The following is a 21463-nucleotide window of genomic DNA, read 5'->3' on the forward strand; positions in this document are numbered from 1 at the left end:
ACCAATTGGATGCTTATGAATATGACACAAGAAAAGTCTTGTTTGCATCCCATCCATTAGTAAAACATCACTCCATTACAGTCTTAGGACCACAGAGAAGTGCTGTTGCATTGTGGGCGCACCTCTCCAGTTGTGATTGTTCTGGTCTATTTTAGACAGTAGAGTATTTAGCCTAACCAGACTGAGTCACACCCCATGTAAGTCAGTCAGTCTGGCCAGACTGATACTGTGTTAGCCCCCCCCCAGATGCCTCTGTGTGTAGATTAGTTCAAGCTGTGTTTTCAGGCTTAGACCTCCGCTTCAGGATATTCCCCAAACTCCTGAATACGTTTTGCTTCATAATCCTCCCAAGGCCTCATTTTTCACTATTGCTTGTTCTTCCTCTTATCACCCCCTTATTCTTTCACTCAACTTTCCATTATTATGTCCTAATAGAACAGGTGAACAACCATTCACTTGTGGTACCTTATTTGTGACAAGCGTCGATGACCAACCTCCTTCACAAAACATGTTCACCATAAACCTGCAAAGTTAAGCTGCCTCTGTCTATTCATATATCACATGTAGAGATGTTGATAACCGACAGAGCTGAGGGCTTTCAGAAATGATGCAATCGGTTTGTGGTGCTGCATGTGGTGTCAGCATTACACAAAATGTTCATGTCTGAAGTCTCCCCTACCTCTATTTTCAAAATGACAGCATCAAGCAAACTAAGTATCCCAATCACTTTGGCTGAGACAATGCTTCAAATGTAGGTAGTATATATACTGTATGTATATTCTTACTCTTCCTACCATGGCGAGAGGCTGTGGTTGTTTGCTGGTAACTGTCAAGTCAGCAGAGTACCCCAAGGCTGTGTTGATCAACAATGTATGTAAGATGAATGCTTTTTTGTATTTCAATTTTCTAAGAAACTGAATTTTGGGTTTTGTGAGCTGTAAGTCATAACCCTCACAATAACTGGAATAAACAACTCATCTGATATATTCTAATTAACTGAGTTGTAACTGAAATGTGACACTGATCCATAAAATTTATGATAGGAATTCCAAACTGCTTTATGTACATTGTGTGATGAACTACAAGGTGAATGTAAGATGACAGTGTTTGGAGAAGGGCTTGAATATCATTTTCCTCATGTCTGTTTGATTGAATGGCAGAAGCAGAAGACAGACTGTGAAGCCTAGTTTAATTTGCTATTACCTCAGTTTTATCATTAAAGTGTTAGAAACATTATGTAATAAGGATGAAACCATATCTCTACTCTGTTGGATCTGCTATCCATCTTCCTATCCTACATAACAACTGTCCTTCTCTCACTCATGTCCAATCTCATGTAATTAAATTTGGCACAAATCTAATAGAGAAGATTTGTGTAAGGTGGTATTGTAATCATTTAGACCATGCTATTCTAGCTACTCAGAGTTCAGTCCTCAACCTCCAAAATCAGACACTCTGTCTCCTGCATGAATATCACATAACGTCACATCATGTCTGGTTGTGCTTCATATGGAGCCTTTAGAACCACATTATCCCATCTTTAACATCAATGCAAACAGTATTCCTCTAGTTTGGGGATTAAAGCAAGACATATAATCCTAACACAAAATCGTACACATTAACATTGAGATTTTTCATTTACTTTAATTTACTAAACAGGCTTATTTCTTTTAACATGGTGAGATGTTACTGTTTGTATTGGAGAGTACAGTTTGTGAATTGTCTAATTAACATTATTACAATATCAGCATATTTTTTTACTCTTGTGTAGTAGAAATACAGTGAGAAAAATAGGTATTTGAACACCCTGTACATTTCTCTCACTTAGAAATCATGAAGAGGTCTGAGATTGTCATTGTAGCTTATTGTCCATTGTGAGAGGCATAATTTTAACTATTTATTTGTGTGATACAGCTGCAAATAAGCATTTTAACACCTGAGAAAATCAATGTTAATATCTGGTACAGTAGCTATTGTTTGCAATTACAGAGGTCACACATTTCCTATAGTTTTTTCATCAGGTTTGCACACACAACAGGAGGGATTTTGGCCCACTCCTCCAGACAGATAGTCTCTAGATCAGTCAGGTTTCCGTGCTGTCGCTGAGAAACACAGAGTTTGAGCCCCCTCCAAAGATTCTGTATTGGGTTTAAGTCTGAAGACTGGCTAGGCCATGACAGAACCTTGATATGCCTCTTACAGAGCCACTCCTTGGTTATCCTGGCTGTCTGCTCAGGGTCATTGTCATGTTGGAAGTCCCACCCTCAACTCATCTTCAATGCTCTAACTGAGGGAAGGAGGTTGTTCCCCAAAATCTCACAATACATGGCGCTGTTATCCCCTCCTTAATACAGTGCAGTCCTGTCCCATATGCAGAAAAACACTTATCAAATTTTTTCGGTCATAGCACCTTGATTCATATGTCATAGCTAATATACACAACGGTTGAAATAAGAATAATTTACTTTTCCATTGAGTTCCGTCCCAGTGTTCACGGGGATGGACGCCTGTGTCTTCGACAGGGGTAGAGCTAACCGAGCTGCCAGCGTTGTGAGGCAAGGGCTCAAACACGTACGACTGTAAGCCTTCTACACCAAACCAAGCTTCTGCCGCCTTGGCGTCCTCTTCCACAACAACTTTGTCCCTGCTTTCCTCCTCTAAATAAAAATATATGACGGAGGAGACTGATCCACGTCCTTCGACACAAAACTCTCCTCCTCTTGCATGTTTCTGCTGTCCATAGCGTTCCTTGACAGCGTTGTTGCTACGTGCTACTTGGTCCCAATGTAATTTCCCTTTGGGAACCTGCTGGCACTAAGTTGCTAACTGGTTAGCAAAATGCTTCTGAGAAACTGGCCACAACCAGACTTGCTTGTGAACCTTCCGCCACAACAATCCCGCCCCCTTGATAAACGACCAATCACATTCACTTTTTTCACTCGTATAAAGTCAGGCACCACTTGGGAGAATTCGGAACTGCCAACTGTTGGAACAGGCCGCTTCCATACGACTTTAAGCAGGGGAACCTGTCATGTCATCCATGATTTCAAACCCTGAAGTCTTAGTGTATTACCAACAATAACCTTGGAAATGGTGGTCCCAGCTCTTTTCAGCCAATTGACCAGCTCCTCCTGTGTAGTTCTGAGCTGATTTCTCACCTTTCTTAGGATCATTGAGATCCCCCGAGGTAAGATCTTGCATGGAGCCCCAGTCCGAAGGAGATTCACAGTCATGTTTAGCTTCTTCAATTTTCTAATAATTGCTCCAATGGTGGACCTTTTTTCACAAAGCTGCTGGGCAAAATTCCCATTGCTCTTTCCAGCCTTGTGGAGGTGTACAATTTTGCTCTATTGTCTTTGGACAGCTATTTGGTCCTAGCCATGTTAGTAGTTGGATTCATACTAATTGTATGGGGTGGACAGGTGTCTTTCTAAGGGCTGGGTATTTTATTTCGATTCCGATTAATACAGCTCAGAATCAGATAATTTCAATTCGATCTGCTTTTACAATAATGAAAGTTGCTCAACAGTGTTGTAAATTGCACGTCTTTAATTTTTTCCTTCACATTAAACACAAAGTACAGACTTGTAAACCGGACAGTTTAAACTTGGGATGTACAAAAAAAAATAAACAAAAATAATTTTACAAATAAAAGTATTGCAAATGAAAAAAAATTTAACTACTACACTGCAATTTGCATAAAGGTATTTTGTTTTTTAAGGGCCAAAAAATACTGGCAAATAAACACAAAGTAAAGTTAAACTTAGGTCAGATGCTGTCAGACTTCAGAATAGGACTGGGCCACCTGCATTTGGATTACAGGCTTAGCACAATCTTACCACAACCAAACCATCGAGAAAAAAAGTTGTTTTATTTCCTATAATACTTAACTTGGACTTCAGAGGCCAATCATCTGCTCATCTGCACAACAACCAACAACTTCAGTGTATGAACCTATTGCCATTAAAACTGTTAGCTCAAGAAGAACTATTCACACTCTGGTGACCTACTGTAACAGTAGTGATTGCATGATCATACAAAGGATCCTGCATTAATCTCTGACAGAACTATTACTCTTAATTAGGTTAGAGTCAAATGTTGGACTTAAACTTAAGAGCTTTTTCATTCAAGAAGAATTTGAAAAAAAAAGTGCAAATTTGTATAAATAAAAGTATTGCAAATGAGTAAACTTTACCTACAACACTGCAATTTGCATAAAGGCATTTTCTCTAACTAACTATGAGATTCTTGTGAATGAAAATACGTTTTTTGACATGATCTGTGCTTAGGCAGCTCCTTTTGCATTAACAATGTCACCAGCTGTTGAAAATACCCTCTCCGATGCAATACTGGTCCCTGGGACACAAAGATAATGTTTAGCAAGGCGAGCCAACAGTAGATACTCCCTTTCATTTGACTTCCACCAGTTTGCATGCACCTATGAGGACAATTTCAAACCGCTCTATGATTTCTAATTGGGACAACTTGGAAAATAGCAGAGTTTAACAGAAAAATGCTTATTTTCCTCACTCTAAATGACATTAAGCAGAATTTCAGTACGATCAGCTGAGTGAATCTAGATTAGCGAGGACAACAAATCTTAGCAGGAGTTCAAGTAATGTTTTTTTCTGTCCTTGCTGCAGCATATTTAAGAAACACTTCAAACATGCTATACAAAGTTTTTCAAAATGTCTGACCATGGCAGCCTGGTTTATCTGGTAATTGTGTTTCTCAAGACTGTCAACTTGTCCTAAGGTAGATGCCCTTCTACACCACAGAAACAAACACATAGTGTGATAAGGATATAAATGTAAAAATGTCTTGCTATGTTTCGACTGATGAGAGGACAGTAAAGTTCTAAATATATGTCCTTTCTCAGAGCAGGAAAACAAGTCATGTCTTGACCCAACCTTTTTCAGATGCAGACCTGCGTACAGATGTGATTGCTGCCTGATTGAGAGATTGCCATTTAAAAATCTAATCTTGTTTCTGTCGTCTTCTTTGTTTTCTCTTGCAGTTCCGCCTAAGATATATGACATTTCCTCTGACATCACAGTAAATGAGGGCAGCAACGTGTCGCTCATCTGCACAGCCACTGGGAAACCTGAGCCTACCATTTCTTGGAGACACATAACCCCATTAGGTGAGTTCATTCCAACCGGATGGATGAATGGATGGATTGATGATGATGGATGCATGGATGGATGAAGGGATGAATGGATGGATGAAGGGATGAATGGATGGATGATAAGCAGTGAGAAATGTGATTCAAAAAATCTCTTTTCTTCATGATTGTAAACAAATATAGTATTAAAATATTAGATTCAGATAAGCATCATTTTTCAAGAAAGTGTTCTGAAAAGAAGAATTGCTGAGGAGCATTTTGTTAATATGAAATAAACATTTGTATGAGTGCCGGGTAGTTGAAGATTAATATGCTATGCAGAAGGCAAATGATAATTAAGTGTGCATTACAAATTGTATCTATATTAAAATTATCGCCAGGCACACACACTTAATTAATTTCTTTAAATCCTGACTCTTGCTTTGAAAACTCATTCCAAGCATAACTCTTACTCTAAATCCCAGACCAAGTCCCTTCTAGTCCTTCCTCATTTTCATATTAATGGATTAAAGCATGCAGTGCTTATCTGATAGCTGTGAGGATGACGGCATTTATCTTATAGCTGTCAAATCCCCCCCTCTCCTGTGCTCTGGCCCTGATTGCGTTAAGGGAGTTTTCAAAAGATGATCAAAAGAGCCATCCTCAGAGTCCAAGTGGCAGTCACTCATTTTACTTTGAAGTGTCCACACTTCAAAGTATGCCAGGGAAGGAAATGATATGCTGGTCAAATGAAAGTACCCACAACGAAATGTAATCACAGTGTGTCTCTCAGCACATCAGAAGAGAAGCCTTTTGCCATGAGGTGTCTAAATCAGCTGAAGTAAGGGTGAATCTTATGAAAGACATGATACAACTGCAAGGTTGTAATAGGCTAATTAGCCATCCATGGAAATACATAAAGTTCCTTGGATATGCAAAACAGGCCACCCCAACCAGTGTTCATGACTGCAGCGAGAATATGCAATCTTATCATAAACAAAAGTGTATTGTTTTCTTTAAGTTGATAATGATCAATCAAATAATAATATACCACAAGTAACCTAAGGTGAAGTAAAGGTGATCGTCTTTAAATACCAGTATTTATTTCTAGGGTATGAATTGGATCCTTAAGTGTTTCTTAAACTCAGACACATTAGGATTTTACAGTTAAAAATACATGGTGATTTGCAGTATTTTGCAGATCTCATTAATGGAATAAATCTCTTTTGGCCAACAAGTTAATTTTTTTTTTCCCCCTTAACAAAAATGTGTCCCTCTGTATGGGGTAGAGCAGATACTGTAAAAGACCACTCATTAAATTGCATGCCATTCAAAGAAAAGTGTTTAGAAAGCAGGAAAGCAAGTTTGTATGTGTTGTACACACTTATTTTTTTATTTTCTTTAGGCTCGAATATTAACAAATACCATACCATACCATACCAACTTTATTTATGAAGCACTTTATACACCGAACAGGACCAAAGTGCTGTACACAATCATAAAATACAATAAAATTATAAAATAGAGAAAAAACGAGTGTAAAATACATATTAGTATACAAAAAGAATAAAACAAAGTAAAACGTCTCAAATTGTGTCAAAAGCCAAGGAAAAAAGATGAGTCTTAAGAAGGGACTTAAAAGCAGTAAGAGAAGAGGCCTGTCTTATGCTCAGAGGCAGATCGTTCCACAGCTTAGGAGCTGCCACAGAAAAAGCACGGTCTCCTCTGAGCTTGCATTTCGTCTTTGGGACCCTCAGAAGCAACTGATCAGCTGACCTGAGGGAACGGGAGGGTGTATAAGAATGTAACAGCTCAGACAGATAAGAAGGAGCAAGGCCATTAAGAGTTTTAAAAACAAATAAAAGAATTTTAAAATTAATCCTAAAATGTACTGGCAGCCAGTGTAAGGAAGCTAAAACAGGGGAAATGTGGTCGAATTTTCGTGTACCTGTTAAAAGACGTGCAGCAGCATTTTGAACCCTCTGAAGATGAGAAATATACAAGTCGCTGACCCCTGTATAAAGTGAGTTACAGTAATCCAGCCGTGTCGTCACAAATGCATGGATCACTGTTTCGAAATGCTGTCTGGAAAGAATGGGTTTTACTTTTGCTAGCTGCCTTAAGTGGAAAAAGCTGGACTTTATAACGGCTCTGATGTGCGCTTCCATTTTAAGACCAGCATCCATCTTAACCCCTAAATTTGTAATAACCGGCTTAACGTACTGAGCCAAGGAGCCAAGACTTGTCACGGAATCAGCAGTGGATCTGCCAAAGATCATTATGTCCGTCTTGTCCTCATTGAGTTTTAAAAAATTTAGGGCCACCCAGGCCTTCACATCTTCAAGACATAAAAACAGAGACCGAAGAGAGGTGGAGTTTACATTCTTTAGCGGTAAGTATATCTGTGTGTCATCTGCATAGCAGTGAAAGGCAATCCCATGTTTTCTTAAAATAGAGCCGAGCGGAAGAAGGTAAAGTGAGAAAAGGAGCGGGCCTAGAACTGAGCCCTGTGGGACACCACACGACAGTGGAGCAGAGGGGGACCTATGGCCATCAAGACAGACACAAAAAGTACGTTCAGCCAAATATGATCTAAACCAATCTAGAGCTATGTGACCGATGCCCACCCACTGTTCCAGACGGGAAAGTAAAATGACATGATCAACTGTGTCAAAAGCAGATGATAAATCCAACAGCACCAAAACAACAACGTCACCTGAATCAGTTGCTAAAAGTATATCATTAAAAACTTTTAAAAGGGCTGACTCTGTGCTATGAAATGGTTTAAAACCAGACTGAAAAACCTCTAATACATTATGTTCATTAAGATAGGCCATTAGCTGATTACAGACTACCTTCTCAAGAATTTTTGAAATAAAAGGCAATTTAGAGATAGGTCGATAATTTGCCAGAACAGTAGGATCCAAAGCTGGTTTCTTAAGTAGAGGCTGCATAACTGCATGCTTCAGAGCGTTATGAACAATGCCTGAGGACAAGCTACTATTTACAAGAGCAAGGACAGAAGGACCTATAGCAGAGAAAGCTTCTTTAAATAATTGGGGCAAAATAACATCATCTGGAGAACCAGTTGGCCTTAAGTGATTAACCACCTCCTGCAATAATTGCAAGTTCACACATTCAAAGCTGTGGAAAACACCAGAACAAGGCACCACAACTGAAGGATCATAAGAAGAGGGGATAATCTGGGCCCTAATAGAAGCAACTTTCTCATCAAAAAAGTGTAAGAAGTTTTCACATGCAGCAGGTGAGGTCTCCATAAAGCCACTATGTGAATCGTTTAGAACAGAGTTAATAATTTTAAATAGGATAGCAGGATTCTGACTATTTGATACAATCAAACCCGACAGGTATTTTCTTTGGCTGCCTTTTGCAATCCTTTGATAACAGCGCCAACATTCCTTTAATGTTTGGAGAGACACCTGTAATTTGTCCTTTCTCCATTTGCGTTCTGCTCTGCGGCAGTCTCTCCTGGCAGCCCGAGTGACCTCATTTAACCAGGGTTCATGCTTGGATTTTGGAAATCTAATTTTTAGAGGTGCCACCAAATCCAAGGCTGCTTTACTGGTAGAATAAAACCAGTTGCTGAGTTCCTCAGTGTTATTTCCCACATCCTCTGGAATAGTACAGTTCTGATTAAAAACAGAAGAAAACTGACCAGCAGTAGTAGGGTTAAAAACACGACAGAGCCGAGCTGCAGCTCGAGTTTTAGCTTTTCCATGGGACAGCGTTGTCTCAAACAAAACAGGCATATGGTCAGAAAAGAATGAGTCACCAATTTCTAAGTTAAAGACTGGTAGACCATAAGATAAAACCAAATCAAGAGTGTGACCATGTTCATGAGTAGCACCAGTCACAGACTGCACAAAATTAAAAGAATCAATAACATTAAGAAATGACTGAGCCATAGGTGAAGTCGGACAGCAGACATGAATATTAAAATCACCAACAATGAGAACTCGGTCATATTTTGGCATGATATCGGCCAAGAAATCAGAAAAGTCATTTATAAAATTTTTGTTATACTTTGGTGGCCGATAGACTGCAGCACACAACACAGTGTGAGAGCTGCCAAGTTCAAATAGGCTCAGCTCAAAGCTACTAAACGAGGGTACGGGCAACTGCTTGCAAGTAAAACTACTTTTAAAAACAGTCACTATTCCTCCACCAGAGCCCGACATCCTTGGAGAATTAAAATAGCTGCAGTTCCCTGGGACAAGTTCATTAAAAATTCTGGAATCACTCAAGCCACGTGTCCATGATTCTGTTATAAATAAAAAATCTAATCCTTGAGAGGAAAAGAAATCCCTAATTACGAAAGTTTTATTTGCCAGCGACCTGGCATTTACCAAACCGATCCTGACAGAAATCGGCGGATCCACGTCATCAGCTGCCGTCCGGGACTCCCGGCAGAGAGGGCGCAGGTTGCTAGGATTCACCCTGCGTCTACAGGGCCGAGAAGCGCAGGGACCACGGGACTGGAACGCTCCATCCCAGCCTCCACCGACAGGAACCAGACAGGAATCCACGGGATCCAACACACGCAATGGACAGGAAAGGCGAGGCACCAGACCACACATCGCGGAGGCAGAGAAACCGCGCCGCAGGGCAGCCTTCAATCGCACCAGCCGACCGCTGCGCCTTCCACGGCGGCGCGCCCGCTTCCAACAGAAAGGCAAAATCCAGAAACGACACAGGTGAGCTGGAATGCCCAACGGCCGGGTCGAAGTTTTTTCTGCATTATACGTCCTCAGTAACGTGTTTCCAGCTGAGGCACCAATGTCCAGCAATGTTTGGCGATCATACACAATTAGAGAGTTTACACTTGTAATAAAATTAAAACCTGACAGGAGACAGAAACAAAACAGGAGGAGAGTCAGACGGCAAGCCTCAAACACTGGCGCCATCTTGCTTCCACTGAGCACGATGAGAACAAATCACATCAACAAAGAGGAAAGGGTGCTTTCTGTGGAACTATGACAGACTGTCATCTGGGCTTCCTCCTCAGCACATTTCAGCACAGATGCTGGTTAAGCTGAAATTTTAAGAATTACAATGGAAATATGCCAATACCCTGACTTTCAGTTAGTGTAAGAACTGTGTTTGTAAACATGTTTACCTCCTTATTTGCATATATACACGATGGAAGCGCCGTGAAGACGTTTACGCCTTGCTGTTAAGACTGTCATCGACACCCCAAGTCAGGTGAACATGCTACAGCCCTGACAGGAGAGAGCAAGCTTAAAAAATAAATAGATAAATAAAATATTGCTTCCTCAGACACTGGGTACACGGAGACTTTTAGAATTATGATGGAAATATGTCGATACCCTGATTAAATAAGAGAAACAGCTATGGACACTGTGTTTATGAACACATTACCTCCTAACTTTCTTTGGGACTTCCATCTGAGACACAAAATTATCCTGTTTTTGGGACAGATTAGCCAGACAACTGAGGTTAGATGAGAATGCTTTTTTAGAGTGGATTTTTTATTGTTTTCTTTGCAGGTGTGGCGTCACTCTCGCTTCGCTGTAATCGCCAAAAACATACCTTTTGCCTCAGTAGAATCGCAACATTCGATCCACTGCGCTCCTGAGCCAAGATCGGTATAACATGTAAACTGATCACTCTGGGTGCAAAAAATCGCCGTCTGTGTGATCGGACCTTAAAGGAATAGTGGAGGATGTTCTTGTTCCGGGTGGATCATCCAAATAAATGGTCGTCCTCTTTGTCAGTCATTCTGGTGATGTGTTTACGTAAGGATAGCTGTTCAATTTTGTTTTTGACGTTTTTGAAGCGGAGTAGATCTGCTGTAGATAAAGAACAATGTCAGGAAAAAATATTTAGATGAAATGGATAGTTAGAAAAACTGTAGCTCAGTTACTTTACAAATAAATTTTTCCACATGGCTACTGTAGTTTAATGCTTGTTTTTTATGGTAAAGCGCCTTATATTGTAGTGTTAGACCTGTGCTAGGTGTTGTACAAATACAATTAAACAACTTACTGACATATTTGAAGCTACCAATATAGTTACTTTATTGCCAGTAATAATTTAGACTTAAGCTGATTTGAATGCAGTTAAAACACCGCACATTCCAGATTGTGATTGTTAAGTCATGCACAGTAAAGAAGCATAAATGGTCCAATCAGTGTTTTTTTTTTTTGTTGATTGTACTACGGTAATTTTAATAGCCCTGACTTGATATACCCCCATCAAAATGTTTTATAATGAAAATCTAAATGAAATGTGAAATAGGTGAAATCATGCATAAAATTTTATTATTCAAAATCCCCTTTTTTGTCTATTAAGAACATTAGCTGCAGACCACCTTAATCTTCAGAATAGCTAGGACTGACTATTTTTCAATGTAATACGTTTGATTTATAGGGAGATTAAAAAGACATTAAACAAGCCACAATGTCTTCCACACATGGCAATAAAAAGAAGAAGCACTCAAAATAATATAAAGACAATGGTTATTTAATATGTTTTAATTAGGATAAATATAGTTCAATTATTTGATGCTTATATCTGAAATTATAGGGACATATTTGTATTTAACAACAGCAGTTTTAGTATATTTTAAATTATATCCAAGGTGGAAATTGTATGTATTTGAAAGCTCTGTTTATATAACATATTTAAACAACATATTGGGTGCTGAATGTTTTGAGAAAAACTTGTTTTTGGGGCAATTGAGGTTCTACAGCTGTATGTTGTTTTCATTCATGCCTGATCACCTCCAGCCCAGATCCTGTGTTCAGGTATGACAGTGAGAAGGAAGTCATGTCAAACAAGAGCAAGTTAGAAACAGCCAGAAACCGTTTACCAGTCAGAAACTTTTCAAACTATCTTATTAAAACTTCATCTTTCAAATATACAAAACATGTCTCTGACAGGAAGTGCGAGGTTTGTTAACAGAGGGCACAGAGATGAGAGAGGTCTGTTTGTTGGTGCAAGTGACTCATTATATGAATAAAGAGAATGGTGGATGAGCCGAGTGATGAAGCCTCTAGCACAGCTGTAAACGAAATTACATCAGTTAATCCTATGGAGCTGAGCAAGAGCAGAGATGAAGCTGAGCACGCAGAGGAGAAGTCAAGAACGCGTTGTCAGAGTCGAGTGCTCGGCAGACCGGTTTTGAGCGAGGGTGTGCGAGTTTAAACGATGCACATTGTTCTCACTGCACGCTCAGTTCGACGGCACCAAAATTACGCCATAGACGTTGAGCAATTGAACACGAAATTCAAAGTTTGTCTTAAAATTGTCGGGAATACTCAAAGTAACACATCCAACCTCCACCGCATACAGCAGCCACGCTGTTGAGTTCAAAGATGTGCAAAAGGCTCCATTACCAAAAATGTTTACAAAAGAGGAAACATCTTTCTCCTGTTAAATGAGACATTGTTAAATGGTTAAAATTGAATGGGTACAAGACTTTAATATTTAATGTAATGTGATGGGCTGCTCACTGGCACAGTGTATAGCACTGCTGCCTTGCAGCAAGAAGGTGCCGGGTTTGATTCCCGGCCTGGGGTCTTTCTGCATAGAGTTTGCATGTTCTCCCTGTGCATGCGTGGGTTCTCTCCGGGTACCCCAAAAACATAACTGTTAGGTTAACTGGCTTCTCTAATCCTCCTTAGGTGTAGCATTTCCTGCGCATGTCTTTATTTCTGATAGAGAAGCTGAGGTAATTGTTGTGCATCTATCTTTATATTGAGTTTGGGTCATATCGCCCATCCCTACCTGCAGGCATGCAGGCATGTTCCTCAGTGGCAATTTTGGTACAGTATCCATATATTGAGATGCCCCCTGACACAGAGGTTCAGGCTGTAATACCTGTAGTTCACTAGTATTCAGTATTTTGTACCTTACAGGACTGCGGAGTGAGGTTTCTTCTCCACATCTATATGGACAAATAAGAATTTACAAAAAAAAGGTTTGAAATTATGAAAAAAATATTAAGCCTCTTTTGCAGATAAATAGAACTTAGGAGATCTGGGCCCAAGGTTGAGGCTCAGCCTAGAGTGGTGTTAAGCAGGTGCAATGCCTGAAAAGTGGAAAACGTGTCCGTCTGGCAGGTTTTATGTTTTTAGTCTCATTCACTTTAACAATCAACCATTTTTAGATGGGAGTGGGGTTTTTTTTACTTTTTTTTTCCACTGTAGATGGCCCCACTGCTGCAGCCAGTGAAGTTTGACAGGATGATAAGTTGCCCTGACTGACTGTCAAGTTCTTTTTCCCACTCTGACTGTTTTGTGTTTGCATTTTTCACTCTCGCCTTCCTGCCAACTACCAAACTGCCAGCTAATAATAAACTTTGTGCATCCAGTGAAGTGTGCCCATAAACTGTTTATGGAGACAATAATTTGGCATACTATCTGTGCATCCAGAAATTGAATGCATGTTTCTTGATTACAGAAAAGCAAAGTGAAGCAAATGCTTAAAGTATGCAGATAGTTTTACATTGAAGGAGGAATGGTACATCTGTCCTTCAAGTGTAGAAAGAAACCTTCCTGGTTGAGGGTTTAATTAACTCTGTAAAGTCTCTTGTTGGTAGAGAAGTACCAGGGAATCTTTTAGGACTTATGAATTATAATGGACCTTTAAATTTATGGAGCAGTCTATACTGTCAAGCTCAGAACAGAGGAGCCAGTTATAAAAGCAGGCAGACAGTTTGATATCTCAAAAAGGGTTTATTAAGGAAACAGATCTGCAGTGAACAGCGAGGGTGTCTAAGTCAAGAACCTCTGCAGGAAGAGAACACAGGTCTGTGACCACGTCAATCTGGCAGAGGATGATAAGGAACGTGTGAGTCACTAACTTGGTCTTCAAGTTCAGTCCCTGCCCATAGGATGAGGTTGTGCGAGCTGGTCGGCTGCCAACAAGACACTGCGGACACTGCCCAAAAATTCCAAGACACTGAAGCCCCAGAGGCTGGAGAACAGGAAGGAGATCAGATCCAAGCAGATGAGGGAAGGCAGGATAAGAGAGCATAGCCAGTGTCGAGAAGTTTTCCAGAAGTCTGGGCCGGAAGACCAGAGATGCAAAGAGGTACTGAAGGGAAATCCAGGACGGAGTCAGGAATCAGTCCCAGGTTTGGGAAACAGGCAGAATCCAGTAGGAGTCTGAAGACAGGTCAGACAAACAGATCAGAATGGAAACAGCCAGACTCAGCATCCTAAAGGCAGAACGGGTCAGGATCAGGTAATCAGACACTTAGACAAACAGAAAGACTCACCAAGGGCTTGAATAATCTGGCACTGATGACTGATAGAGGACAGGTTAAATAGAGGCTGGAACAGGTTGAACAGATGCACCGTAATTAGAAACTGGGGGGAGCAAGGCTGGTGAATGAAGTGAGTAATCAGGCCAGTTATCAGTGCCAAGATCATGACAGTAAACTACAGTTATAAAATGTTAGGATAACGTTATCATTTATAGGCAAAGGTTTTACATTTGACTTTCAATAGTGAGTTATAATTGCCAATGTGTTACAGTAAATAGCAGTGTATTTTCTTTTTTTATGCAGTTGTTACTCATCATTCCAATCAATGTATATAAGTAAATAACATACACCCCGAAAACGAAAATGCAATTAATCAAATCATAGTTTTTAATTACAGAATGTGTTCTATTGTTTTGCACACTTGCCTGGCTTTCAATGTAATGTAAATGTATAGAGCGTAGGGATGCCCATCTCTCCTTCATAGGTCACAGAGAGGGGGTTGAAATAGCCTTTAATATGGTCTGTTTCAGTCTCGTTCTTCTCTGGATAGCGGGGAGAAATTGCTTGATAAGCTTTTCCCATTGAGATTTGAATTCATTGGACAGAAGTGTGACCTTTGAAAAGGCTGACTAGAATGCTTGAGTACGTGTTTGATTTTTTTTTTTCCTGGTGACATCAGTCAGCTTGAACATATTTTTCTTTTCCTTTTCAGCCACAATATATTTGTAAGTGCTATAGATGTTTCATTTTATATTTATGAATGTGCAAGAGTGATCTCTAAGCTGAAAGCCTGCGTCACCATAGCAACGTATTGTATGTGTTGCATTTAACATAAAACTGGATCCAATTAAAGCTGATGGTGGTAAACTAAAACTCTGTGAGGCATCATATCATTAAGCAACCTCTGAAATTTCCGAGCAGCTGTTCTGGCACCTTTCCAAACTATTTTGTATCCAAAAATAAATCAGGTGTAAAATCATAATGAGTGAAGTATATCCACATAAAAATGTTCTTTGTCTCCCGGTCTAGTCTGAATGATTTTAGATAGATGATCTGCTAAACCTGGGTACTGATACCTTTCAGACTGATATTAAACAGATAACCATCACACACTATCAACTAGATAATTATTAAATTATTGACACCTCAGCGTCTGCAATGCAAATAGTTTTCCCCCCATTTTATTCCTTTCCCCCAAAGTCCTCTTCTTCTTCATAAAAGTGTCATAAAATGGAGCAGATCGACCCAGTATTCAAGGTGAGACAGTCAGGAGGAAAGTTCAAAAACATGTTTCACATTAAAACAAACAGAAACAGAACAGGAGCGCGGTACTGTGCCTCACAGCGACTGCAGGAAGGGGGCGGGGCACCGCCCAATCACAGACACTCTAGTTGTGGGACAAACACAGGTTGATGACCACTATTATCTGACAGGAGATGATTATCTGTGTGAGTCACTTACCTGGTTTGATAATCTAGTCAAGCACCGTCACCAGTCCATGAGAGGTGGCAGGGGCCGATGGGCTTCCAACCAATGCACTGTGTGTCACACAGAGTGTCCCTGATGCTGCAACCCCAGAGAACTTTCAGGAAGACAATCTAAATCAGGGGAAGATCAGGCAGGAACAGTAGGATCCAGGCTTCCAGGAATCCTCAGAGCACTCAGACAGGTTCAGAGTCTGACAGAGTTCAGAAGCGTGCCCAGAATGACACGCACAGATGCAAACACGCAGCCTCAGACTCAGTGGTTGAGAGGAAACAGAGAAAAGACGTTGAACCAGGATGAACAGGACTTTAAACTGGTCTCCTTGGAGCCAGCCTTATAGGGATAAAACTGATCCTCCCTGCATTCAAACTGCGCGGGGAAGGAACTGTACACAATCAGGAAACGAGACAGAAACAAAACCCTCTCTTTCCACTGGCTGCCAGGAACCATGAAAATAACTAAAAACTGACTAACAGATGAAACAGAAAACAAATACTGATCTCACCTCGATAGCTGGGCTGGACCAAATATAAATCCCCGACCTGAGGTGGATGAGATGAGGAGTAGTTAGACGCCCGGGAGGGAAAGGCTGGTGAATGATAATAGCAATTAAGGCCAGCTATCAGAGCAGATCATGACAAAAAGTCCCCATAGTGATTGAAATCTAAACAGATAAACAATTCTGCCAAAATTTCTTCAATCTAAATGAAAAGAAAACCGAAGCTGTATTATTTGGAACTTTTTATACTAAAAATATTGCCATGCTTGGTCCTCTATCCCTATTCCCTTATGTTTGTTCATTTGTGAGCAATTTTGTCATCATGCTGGACAGCTCCTTTAAACCAGTCAGGCAAATCAGCTCAGTTGTCCAATCGAGCTTTTTCCACTTGCACCTTTTAAGTAAAGTGAAATCTTACATTCCCTCAAACGAAATGGAAAAAAGCATTATATACCCTCATCAGCACCAGTTTAGATTATTGTTATGCCTTATATTGTGGTTCAGACCAAGTGTCCATTAACTGGCTGCAAATGGTCTAGAATGCAGTAACTCACACTGAAGGTGGCGAACTACATTGTAGCCACAGCTGCCCTGGAGCTCACTGACAGAAGCAGGGCTGCAGTACATGTCATTGACAAAGACTATGCAAAGACATAATATCATAAAGTAAATAATAGGAAATTAACAATATATTTTTATTTCTATTAATTAAGAAAAATAAGTTATATTAATGACAATTAAACTAGGTTGAATAATGTTGTAATGTTGGCCTTTTCTCATACGTATCACCAGGACTATGTTAACAAAAAGACAAAGAGAATAATTATTATTAATAAGTATTATCAATAAATTAAAGGGTACTTGGAGTCTTGGATTGAAAAAGTTACATAACACCCTGTTAAAAAAATTATTAAAAATAGCAGTTTTTGTACCATTGTCGGGAAAATAATTGTCACAGCAACAAACGAAATGGAAGTTAAAGACTTTTTTTACACAAAAGGGATAAAGTCTTATAGAACCAACAGAACTTTTGAAAGAAGTAAATTTAATATGTAATAACAGCTGGCATATAATCAGGTTGTTAAGAACTTAAAAAAACCACAACTGACCAAAGTGCTGTACATAAAATAAATAAAACATCACAGATAAAAGACAAATCACTTCAAACATTTGTAAAAGTAACACTCACACAATCAAACTAATAAAATGGGATAAAAAAAAGGATAAATAAAACTCAATAACTTGCTATGTGTCAAAAGCCAAAGGGAAAAGGTGGGTTTTGATAAGAGGTTTAAAACAGTCAGAGAAGAGGCCTGCCTGATGTGCTGAGGCAGGTCATTCCAGAGATTTGGAGCTGCAACGGCAAAAGTCTGGTACCCTCTGAGCTTCTGCCTAGTTTTAGGGTTTCTCAGGAGCAGCTTGGCAGCTGACCTGAGAGAGCGAGTAAGTATGTATGGAAGTAGAAGCTCAGAGAGTTACGGTGGGGCAAGACATTGAGGGATTTAAAAGAAAATAAAAAGCTTTTAAAATGAATTCTGAAATATCTGGGCAGCCAGTGGAGTAAAGCTAAAATGTGGGAGATTTGCTCATACCTGCATGTGGCGGTTACAGTAAAAGTCGTGCTGCAGAATTTTATGTGCCTCCTCCATCTGGAGAAGGAAGATGGAGGAGGCACATAGCCCCAGATAGAGGGCATTGCAATAATCCAGTAGAGTGCTAACAAAGGCACGGATTACTATTTCAAACTGTTGCCCTGAAAGAATTGGCTTTATTTTGGCCAGCTGCCACAAATGATAAAAACTTGATTTAACAACTGCCCTGATCTGTCCTGCCTTATTAATTAAAGCTATGAATGGCTATGAATGGTGAGATTTTTTTGTGAAAGCAGCACTGTGTAACTTTTTGCCAATAGGAGCGCTAGACCTTTAACTTTAAGGGTTTTTTCCCTGATAGCAACTTGCCACTGTGCAGTGTTGCTAAATTAAACAGTCTCCCTCTGTGTTTCGGGATGTGATGGCAGACAATTTTTGACCGAGAGACTTAGAAGTAAGAAAGCTACTTGTAAAGAAAGGGCCACATTTACATCTCTTCATTAAACCCTAGATTGAAGAAGCAAAATTTACTAAATTTTACAGTTTAAAGTCATATCTGTTTTGTTGTGTAATTACCTTTGCAACAATACAAAGCAATTCCATCTACAAATTGGAATTAATAATCTTAAGTACAACATGAAATTTGAATGTGGGCACATTTTAAGATCACTGTTTACTACTAAATCATTAATGATCTAAGAAAACTTTATCAGTGTGTGCCAGTTCAAGGCAAGAAATTATTTTAATAAAAACCATATGCCTTAAAGATATCTCTAAGCGCATAGATTCTACTTTTTTTGGTTGCTGTTTTTCTTCAAATACACGCTCAGAGATTTCTCAACACAATCAATAACCTTGAAAATGTGTTTCCCCGCCCAAGGAGCATTTGGCTAAATGTATAAACATGGAGAATCAGAGGAAGGTAATCCTGCAGGTTGTGAAAGTGAATGCACATCCCAGCAGAAATTACTTAAGGCTCCTTTGACCCAGTTCCCCTCTCTTGAGTTTAGAAACCTAAGACTGACAGCCAGGAAGCAAGGAAGAGTTTATGTATCAAGGCAGACTAACAGCCTGTTTGTCAGACAGGCCCTCCACACAGTGTGATTTTACCCTTACATCTGGCCCACACCTTAAGTTTGGGCCAGAAGGCAGCAGCATACAATGTTGTTGCATGGGCTATTCTCCGTTTTTCAAGAGCTAAACGGATAAATTGATGTAGAAAATGCTGTTCTATGCTATAATGGAATTTCAGCAATTCCTGCCCTATCTGTGTATTGCAGCCCTAAAGGAAGTGTGCCCATCAGCTTCCCTACACAATGTCTGAACTTGCTTACCGCAACAGAACCTAGGCAGTCATTGGCACTGAATACAGAATTAACCTTGCTATGATTTCTTTAATTTGCTGCAAGTGACATGTCCCTCATGTAAGATGGGCCTCTGTCAGTTGTTTAGATGTCTCCTGGTAAGCAGATGTAGCCCCTTGGTGGTTGCATCTTACACCAAGTTTTCTTTTATTTTTTCTTATTTTATTATCTTTGAGAATGGCATTTTGTCATTAGTTTTTTGTTTACAGAAATATAAGTGTTTAGTGTGCCGTAAATGATGATCTTCAAACAATATAGGAAGGATAAGATTCTTGTTTAATAGCTGTGACCTTTGCAGAGGCCTAGTCTGCAGTAATCAATAGGAATACCATTTGCAGCATGACCAGGAAGATGCAACCAGATCCTGCATTAAAATGATGAAGTTGCTTTCATGCATTGGGGAATGGCTGCAGGCTAATGATATTCTGTTTTGTTGTTGTGGTATTCTTTGTTCTTGTAATAGTTTTTGATATTTCCTTCAAATTTTATATCCAATTAAATACCTAAATAAAAAATTGCATTGAATAACGAATAAATACCTTGTTGTATAAAAAAAAAGTAAATAAATACAAGGTTCTGTACAGTATTAGAAAATCTTGCAGTGACGATATTGGTATTTCTCTGACTCTCCTTTCGGTATGAAAATCCAATGATTTATTTCCAAACTGTTTTTTGCAAAATGAATATTGTTTACACTGATACTGAAATCCCATTATATTCATGATATACTATGCAGCCCAAACTCATAAGGTTTCAGGTCTGAAATACATTACCTGATTAACAGCTGTCTTTTTGAGATTCGTAGTTGTTACCTTGTTTTTTTATTTTGTACCAGTTTTTTTTTATTTTTATTTTTTTGAGTGGTCCTTGATGCTCATAATATTTACCCTCAGAAACTGGCTAATTAGATTCTTAAAATGCCCTGTTTCAGCTCATGTTGAGGGAAGAAATAAGAAAAAAACAGCTATATTGAACTTAAATTTATGCAGTGGGTAATCATATGCAGTGACAATGGAAATAGTCATATCTACTTCCAAAATTGTGCTGATTTTACACCAGCTCATATAATCAGCTTATTTCCATAATGGCCGACAGAGTCCACCACCATCAGCATAAATTCACCCTGAGTTGCCAACACCTGTTGATGATCAGGAACTGGTAATTTAGCCTCAACAAATGCCCAGCTGCATTTTGAGCAGCGATGATAGAACATATAAACATGACCCTGTTCACATCTTAAGTGTCTAAATAGATCCAAACCACAACGCTTTGATCACATCAGCCGTGTTTATTCTAATAAACTCCTACTCAATACATTTTATGGTGTTCATAATTTTACAGACATTAACTACACTAAATAGGCCTGCCATGCAAGTTTGTTTTCCTCTACTGCCTCACAAGCAATGCATTGTGTTTTCTGCAGACTGAAAGTAAATTCCTGCCAATGAAATCCAAAGCATTTGATTCAGCCATTTGGCAATGGTATTGGAAGCAACAAGAATAGTTGCCCTCATGGGTCAGCGCTTTTGATTTTATTGCCCTAGTAAAAGACACAAGTGCACACAATGGATTTCTACATCCTGAGAATCATAATTTCTCTCTGCAGTGAAATACACTGGGGCTGTGCATCAAGGGCAATCTTCAGGTCACCCATGTAGCGCAATTATTTAGTGAAGTTATTTGGCATGTGTGTGCCGGTTTTATATATATTTATTTTTTTACTATCCATCTATAGACAAATATTGTTTAAAAAAGCTTTTATCGGGCTACATATTACAAGGTACTTTTAGACAAAATTCAAAAACAGATTCCTCTTCTGTGCATGTGTACTTGTTTTTATGACAGTATGGGAACTTCAGTCTGTTTATACAGTCACGTCATGGGGACCTATGTCCTTATGGGGACCAAAATCCTGGTTGCCACATGGTAAAGCTCTTTTCTTTAAGCCAGGGTTCGGTTTAGGACTAAGGTGTGAATTTAGTTGTTAATATTGTTGGTAATAGTTAGGGTTAGAGTAAAGGTCTGGGTTAGGCTATATGAAATGAATCCAAGTCAATTAAATGTCCCCATAAGTCACAAAAACAAGAACGTGTGTGTCTGTGAGGTGGTCTTTGGAACTCTTTACTCTTCATAGAGTTATCACTAATGTTACACAATAATTCATGA

At 39.4% G+C, this 21463-nt stretch overlaps 1 protein-coding gene across 1 annotated transcript in view; it reads left to right on the forward strand.

Annotated features, from left to right (window-relative positions):
• negr1 (neuronal growth regulator 1) overlaps positions 1-21463 on the forward strand; it is a gene marked incomplete at its 3' end in the record, with an annotated part of 184636 nt that overhangs the window by 124055 nt on the left and 39118 nt on the right. The window contains exon 3 of the mRNA XM_038272149.1: positions 5018-5143. Coding sequence (XP_038128077.1) covers positions 5018-5143 — 126 coding nt within the window. The remainder of the gene's footprint in view (positions 1-5017; positions 5144-21463) is intronic.

Source organism: Cyprinodon tularosa, unplaced genomic scaffold, assembly GCF_016077235.1.
Source record: "Cyprinodon tularosa strain WSP-4 unplaced genomic scaffold, ASM1607723v1 ctg82, whole genome shotgun sequence".
Taxonomy (NCBI): domain Eukaryota; kingdom Metazoa; phylum Chordata; class Actinopteri; order Cyprinodontiformes; family Cyprinodontidae; genus Cyprinodon; species Cyprinodon tularosa.